The sequence below is a fragment of the Melampsora larici-populina genome (assembly GCF_000204055.1).
Source record: "Melampsora larici-populina 98AG31 unplaced genomic scaffold MELLAscaffold_104, whole genome shotgun sequence".
Taxonomy (NCBI): Eukaryota; Fungi; Basidiomycota; class Pucciniomycetes; order Pucciniales; family Melampsoraceae; genus Melampsora; species Melampsora laricis-populina.
Window position 1 is genome coordinate 121,360 of NW_006768868.1, and position 6,284 is coordinate 127,643.

General features: G+C 33.6%; 1 protein-coding gene across 1 annotated transcript; it reads right to left on the reverse strand.

Annotated features, from left to right (window-relative positions):
• Positions 1-3,868: 3,868 nt before the first annotated feature.
• Positions 3,869-4,785, reverse strand: MELLADRAFT_84171 (uncharacterized protein; the record flags this gene model as incomplete). The annotated part of the gene is made up of 4 exons (XM_007418753.1): positions 3,869-3,878; positions 3,967-4,126; positions 4,353-4,616; positions 4,683-4,785. The coding sequence occupies 4 exons, from the start codon at positions 4,783-4,785 to the stop codon at positions 3,869-3,871; spliced, it is 537 nt and encodes a 178-aa protein (XP_007418815.1).
• Positions 4,786-6,284: the final 1,499 nt, after the last annotated feature.

A 6,284-nucleotide genomic window follows, 5' to 3' on the forward strand; every position in this document is an offset into this window, starting at 1 on the left:
TCACAAAAGACAATGGTTTCGCTTCAAAGTTCTTTGATTATGTATGTGAATGATTTGAAAGATATTACAATATGAAAGTCTAAGTGGAAACTGTCGATAGATATGGGTTGTTACAAGTTATTGAAGAAAACAAATAGAGAAGCAGAAAAAGAACAAGAAATTGTCGACAACCAAAATAATGAAAAAAGATAAAGTCTGGATGGTTTTTTCAACAGTAAAAGTATAAGAATAGGAATTGAACACATATGCAGCTCGTCGCGACTTTGAGATTCCATGAACCTCACCTTAGTCAATCTTGTGTAAACTGATAAGAAAAGCAACATTCTTAGAAACAGAGTGATAGACATGTCAAAGGTCGAAGAGAGGAAACATGTAGATATCGGTGAAGTTTGAGTGAGTCGGATCAGGAGGTACTCTGCAACTGTCAGGCGTTGACAAAATCTCATGCCAGGTGCTTAAGTAAACGGGGGGGTCGGGATAGCGCGATCCTTTATTAAAAGGGTGTAATTCTTTGTATTGGTTTACGGATGTACAATAGTCGTATCCTTTGATAGAACACCAACCGCGAACAATCCGAAGTGAAAGAATAAAGGATATAATCGACATCACGTCTGAGCAAAAGAGAGTCGTTTTCCGCACCGGTGGTTTTCCGACACAAACTTCAAGTTGAACAGAAGTGGATGAACAGGTTGAACGCTAGAATTCAAGGATGTCAGCTCAGAGTGATTCTGCAACTGAGGCCCTAAGGATCAAGCAAGCCTCAGTTTGAGAGCTTCAGGATCAAACAGTCCTGAGCAATTGCTAAGGCATATGTCGAGTGACAAAGTTCCGACAAAATTCTGATAATTGGTGGCCTTTTGACCGTCTCGACGTCGAGACGGTCTGATTTGGACGCGGTGATGGGTGTAATTATTGAATTCATGATTCCACTTCGTTTGACCAAGTCTACATAACAGTAGAATAAGCTATATTAAAGATGTTGAATTGCGTATAATGTTATGAGGGAAAAGCTTACCACAATTCTAATTTCCTAGTATAAACAAGAGAGCAAGTCAGTAAAAGATAAAATCATTTGTGATGGATGAAAAATTTGCCGTTTGATCACTTATTATGAAGAAAAACAAAGAAAAAAGTTATAGCTTACTAACCAGACTAATGAAGAATTGGAGATATTGAGATTTCATTGAATGGCATGTTTGCTTGTTTGACAGGAACTGAAAGTGTTATGAGCCGATTTGGATAATTTGAGTGTTTATCGCATGTTGTATGAAGGAGTACCCAATTGTTTTTGAAAAGTTCCAGTTGAATGAAACATTGATTCCCATTCAATTGAGATGATGAGAAGACGAGCAACAGCCTGTCGGAAGTCCAAAACCTTGGCTGCTCAAAACTCACAATTTTTCAAGCAGCAAGTGGAGGTTTTGTCCAGTTTTGTTTGAATTGATGGTTCTCGGTTAATATGTATGATAGTCATTTTGTGTTTCATAGCTATCTTGCAATGGTTTTCTCAGTATTGCAATACTGTAGCATCAGCTCTCATTTTCCTAATGTCACTACATACCCACTCCAATCAGTTGAGCTTTCAGTTCTCATCAAGGTGTAAATGACCCAGGTGGATTGATCAAAAGGATCTGATTGGACAAAGTTTGATGATAGCAAACAACGGTTAATGTAGAAAGCAAAAGGTATAAGAAATATAAAAGAAGGAAATTTATAATTCACATATGTAGTAATACATATCATGTTTAGATGGGTACGGGTTTTTTTACTGAAGGCAACTGTCGAAAACAATATTGTGTATCATTTTATTAAATTCAGTAAGAATTCCAGGATCAAAAGTAAAACATGACCTATTGAACTTCAAAAAGAAGAGGCTTGGATAACAATGATAATCAAATAAATGTCCTTGTATGAATGTTAAGGACAATCATTGGAGTCAACCTATGAGCTCATTCAAGACTTTTGAAAAACACAAAGAAGAGATCAATACAAAGATGGAAGAAAAGGAAAAGAGTAGTATGTGAGAAATCTACCTTCTTGACATGATGATAAATCAATTGATAACCGACTCTTATCTTGACTCCTTTTAATAAAATATTCTCAATTGCATCTTATGGTCAGGAGCTTCTAAGAAAACTACTGGGCCAATATGTGAATGGCTCATTCACTTTACATAATTTGAGTTCATTAGTCTTACATGAATGTGGATTGTGATGATATGGATTATACATGAATTACTAATGTGTTGTGTATTATGAGACAACTTTATCTCTTCTGCTTCTTCATTACACAGCATACTAACAAGAATCATGTCATTATTGAATCAAATCCAAAGAGTTATTCAACTGAATTTATAGGCTGGATATGAGAAATTGTAGATTTCCGTGTTGAATAACATTTGATTGTACAGGAGCAAGTCCAGAGTCTATTGATTCCATATGATTTATTGGCCTGATTGTTTTGGATTCTTGGTCCGTACATTTTTGAATTTGTTCTTGCAATTTGTCATATGATTTGATAATGTTTTTGTGTGATTTAAAACATGGAATGTTTAATATATTGAGCCATGTGATAGCTTGAAATGATGATCCATTGGTTTTTCTAGGTCCTGGCACAAATGCAATCAAATAAAATCCAGGTAACATCAATTTAAAACCCTATAAAGAATGAATAAATATTTGAAGTGAGTATCAAGGCTCTATGGGAAAAAAGACAGAAGAAAAGCCAGCTTGATAGTGAGGTCCAGTTAAAGATGAATGACTATCAATGGAGAGTTGAGTTGTGACTACCTAAATTGTTTGGAATGAAAAATGAAGCTGAACTATGAAACATGTGAAGTTAGATGCTTGATACCTTTTCATCATCCATATTTTGGGAATTTTGTGTTTTAGTAAAGAGGTCTTGATGTTTATGTCAATAATGAATTGCTCAAGTTGTTTGAATCACAAGACTTGAAGCTTCATTGAGTTCTTGTTCACAAATATCCATATGAAGTACTTATCCATTGATGTAATCAATGTCAGTTGTTGCTGAGCACATCAAGCAGGTTCATTAACAAATCATTTATAGGTTTAGATCTGGAGCTTCTGGATGATTATCCATAGCACTGAAATGCCATCAAACAATATCTTTCATCTTCAAGTGATGATTTGGAAGCAGGTCATGAGCATTTGAACGTGTGTTGTAACTTCAATAAGAGCCATCCAACATGCTCAATATTTTTACCTTCTGATTGTGAAAAATTCACTGCATAATCTTCAGATTTTGCAATACCCCTTGGTTCCAATTTGCCATGAATGACTCATTCCCACGAGGAGGTCTTTTATACAAAGATTTTTCTATGATTACAGATAATAATATAACTGTATTTCATGGGTATTTAATTTCTCCTTGATCAAAATACAACACATTTCCTTTGCATCCATCTGCATCTATCTTAAAAAGTAATAATCTATCTTAAAAAGCAATAACAACATAAAAGGTATATCCTCATACTATTTTGCATTTTTGATCCATATCAAAAACAGTTGCATGGATTTTTTTGATCAGCCTCACCAAAACTGAAACTAAAACTAAAAAAGGAACACAAAAAAGTATATGATATCCTGAAGAAAACCTTTCATAAAAAATAAAAACTACAGTTGTTAAAAAAACTCTGTGTAAAAAAAGGGTAACAACGAAAAATATTGAATGACTTGTTTTTTTCATGTATCATTCACAGCAGATAACAATGCATTCCAATCATTTTCTTTTTCTTTCCATAAGTTTTTATTATCATCATTTTCTTTACCATAATATAAATTTGAATTGGATTTAATTGGTTTAATTGAGTCTTCAAAACCCCCTAAATTATTCTTTTTCAAACCAATTAAATCATTCTTCAGATGTTCACAAGTCCTAAAAAGAAACCCCCAAAAAAAGTCAGAATCCCAGAGAAACACCGTAAAGAGATGAAAAAACACTTACTGTAAAACCAATTGAGCTTTTCCTCTTTTCTCCTTAGCTTGTTCTTTTAGCATCAATTTCAAAGGTTCAATTGTTTGCCTAGGTCTAATTTCATTACATAATCCATGCATATTAAATGGAGTTAATTTGATATGAGAGATGATTTGATCGATTTTGGAAACTTGATTGGTTTGACTTTGGTTTCAAAGTGTTGGAGGTCCTTGGTTTGATAATTGGTTTAAAAGTTTCAAGTATGAATAAATTAATGTATTTAATAGCGCTTGTAATGCTTCTTTACGTTCTACAAAAAATCAAATCATTCAAAAACGTCAGCTTGTCTGTTTGAAGTTTCTATAATCAAAATCATTAAAAATTTGATTGATATATAAAGAAATATTCAAAATTACCCATATTCCCTTCATATAACTTTGGCATACCTTCCAACATAGCTCTAGAAGATTTACCAGGCCAAGTTTCCCAATCACCAAAACAAGTAAACCCACCTCTTTCTTCAATAAAATCCAGATTAGGTGGTTCAATTAATGTCTTGAAATGAATCCCTTCATTCACTTCTTCTTTTAAATCTTGACAATTTTCTTCAATTAATTGTTTTTGTAATTTTGGATTGAAGTTTTTGGATGATCGATTTAGTTTTGGTACAATTCTTTTAGCTATGTAGATTTGAATTTGTTTTAGTGAATTTTAAGTATTGGGTTGATGGTGGTGGAAAGCAAGACTAATGATTCCTTCTAATCTTGAAGTCACTAAAACCATAATCGCTCTAAGTTTTAAAGTTGATAATTTTGAATTAATGGTACTATTGAAGGTGTTGATGCGCATAAAATGGAATGACTTGAAGCCGTATCAGGTGAATTAGCTCATTTTTTTCATAATTGATTTGCCTAGGAGATAAACAACCAAAAAAGTTGAAGATTAGTTTTGTTGATTCAGATTCAAGATTTTTGATGATAGAAACAATAAAAAAACCTGAATCTTAGTTTGAAGATGTATTGAAGCACCACCAGCATAAGTTAAACAAAAGGAACCTATAAAACTCTCAGTACCTGAATCACAAGTTTCCAGGATTTCTTAACATGGTGGCTGCATCAAAATCAAAAGTCAGCCCAATTTGATAACAGAAGATTGAGAATAAGATAGTCTTACAATGGTACCCATATCTAAAATTAGGATTTAGATATGCATTAGATTCACAAATTGGACACATATTGGATACCAACTGATTATCCAAAAACCAAGCTCTCAGTTCATACAATCCCAATCCAAGACTCTGGTCCAATAACGAGAAAGAGAAAGATACTAACAAAGAGTTCCACAGCTCTATCGGTGATTGCGTCTTGAATTACTTGGTCCAATGACATCTTTGTTTGGAGTTGAACTCATCAATGAGGCAGGATCAAGATGAATGAATGAGGATCCACAGTTTCGATTGTTGTTGAAACATAAGTAGTTGAGATGTTATTATTTTTATTAAATGTAGATGTTGCTGGTTTGGTGATGCTATAGGGTTATTGAACTTGATCAAACAGTGTCTTCTTCCACGACTTCATCATCATCATGATCTTGATCACCATGACTCTTTGCTCGATTTTGCCACTTTTATTATCTTCTGCTTCTACTTTAATCTTCAATGTATTTGATTCAACTTGTATGTATTGCTTCTATTCTTCTTCTGCTCAAATCATTGAAGATTGATTTGGTCTTTTGACTTCCATAATAATTGATGAATCATTTGGAATTGGTTTGAGTAGAGATTTGTATGAATGAATGATGATGATGATGATTGGTGAAGTTCTCAGAACATAAGTGCCTTTACACACCCAATCTACAAAATAATTAAAAAAAAGATCGGGATTTTTGTGGGGACATTGTTTGCCATATGGTGAAAGTCAAAAGGATAATGTACAATTCCTGATTCTGATCGACTCGGAGTGAGTTGAATGGGTTTGAACACCTAATAAGAAAACAGGTCCTCCTTCTTTATGATAAGGAGAATCAGGCCAATGTTGTTAAGAGAAAGAAGTGACTGAAAGAAATTAACCAAATAAAACAGCATTAAAGTCGATTATAAGATGTTCTTGTCAATGTTCAGCTCTGGATCATTTCAAATCATAAGCGTCAAGAGAAATGACGTACCAGCGACTAAAACGTTGATTGTCCCTCACAGCTTTTTCATTCAATCAAATCAATTCACCTTTCCTTCCGTCATGTTCATGTTTTAGCTTCTTCTTGAAATTTTTTTGGTTTGATTGTCTTGCTGGTAATACATTTGGTTAATCAAGTAAAGAAGGGTTATTGTCAGATCAAACAGTAAAGAAGAA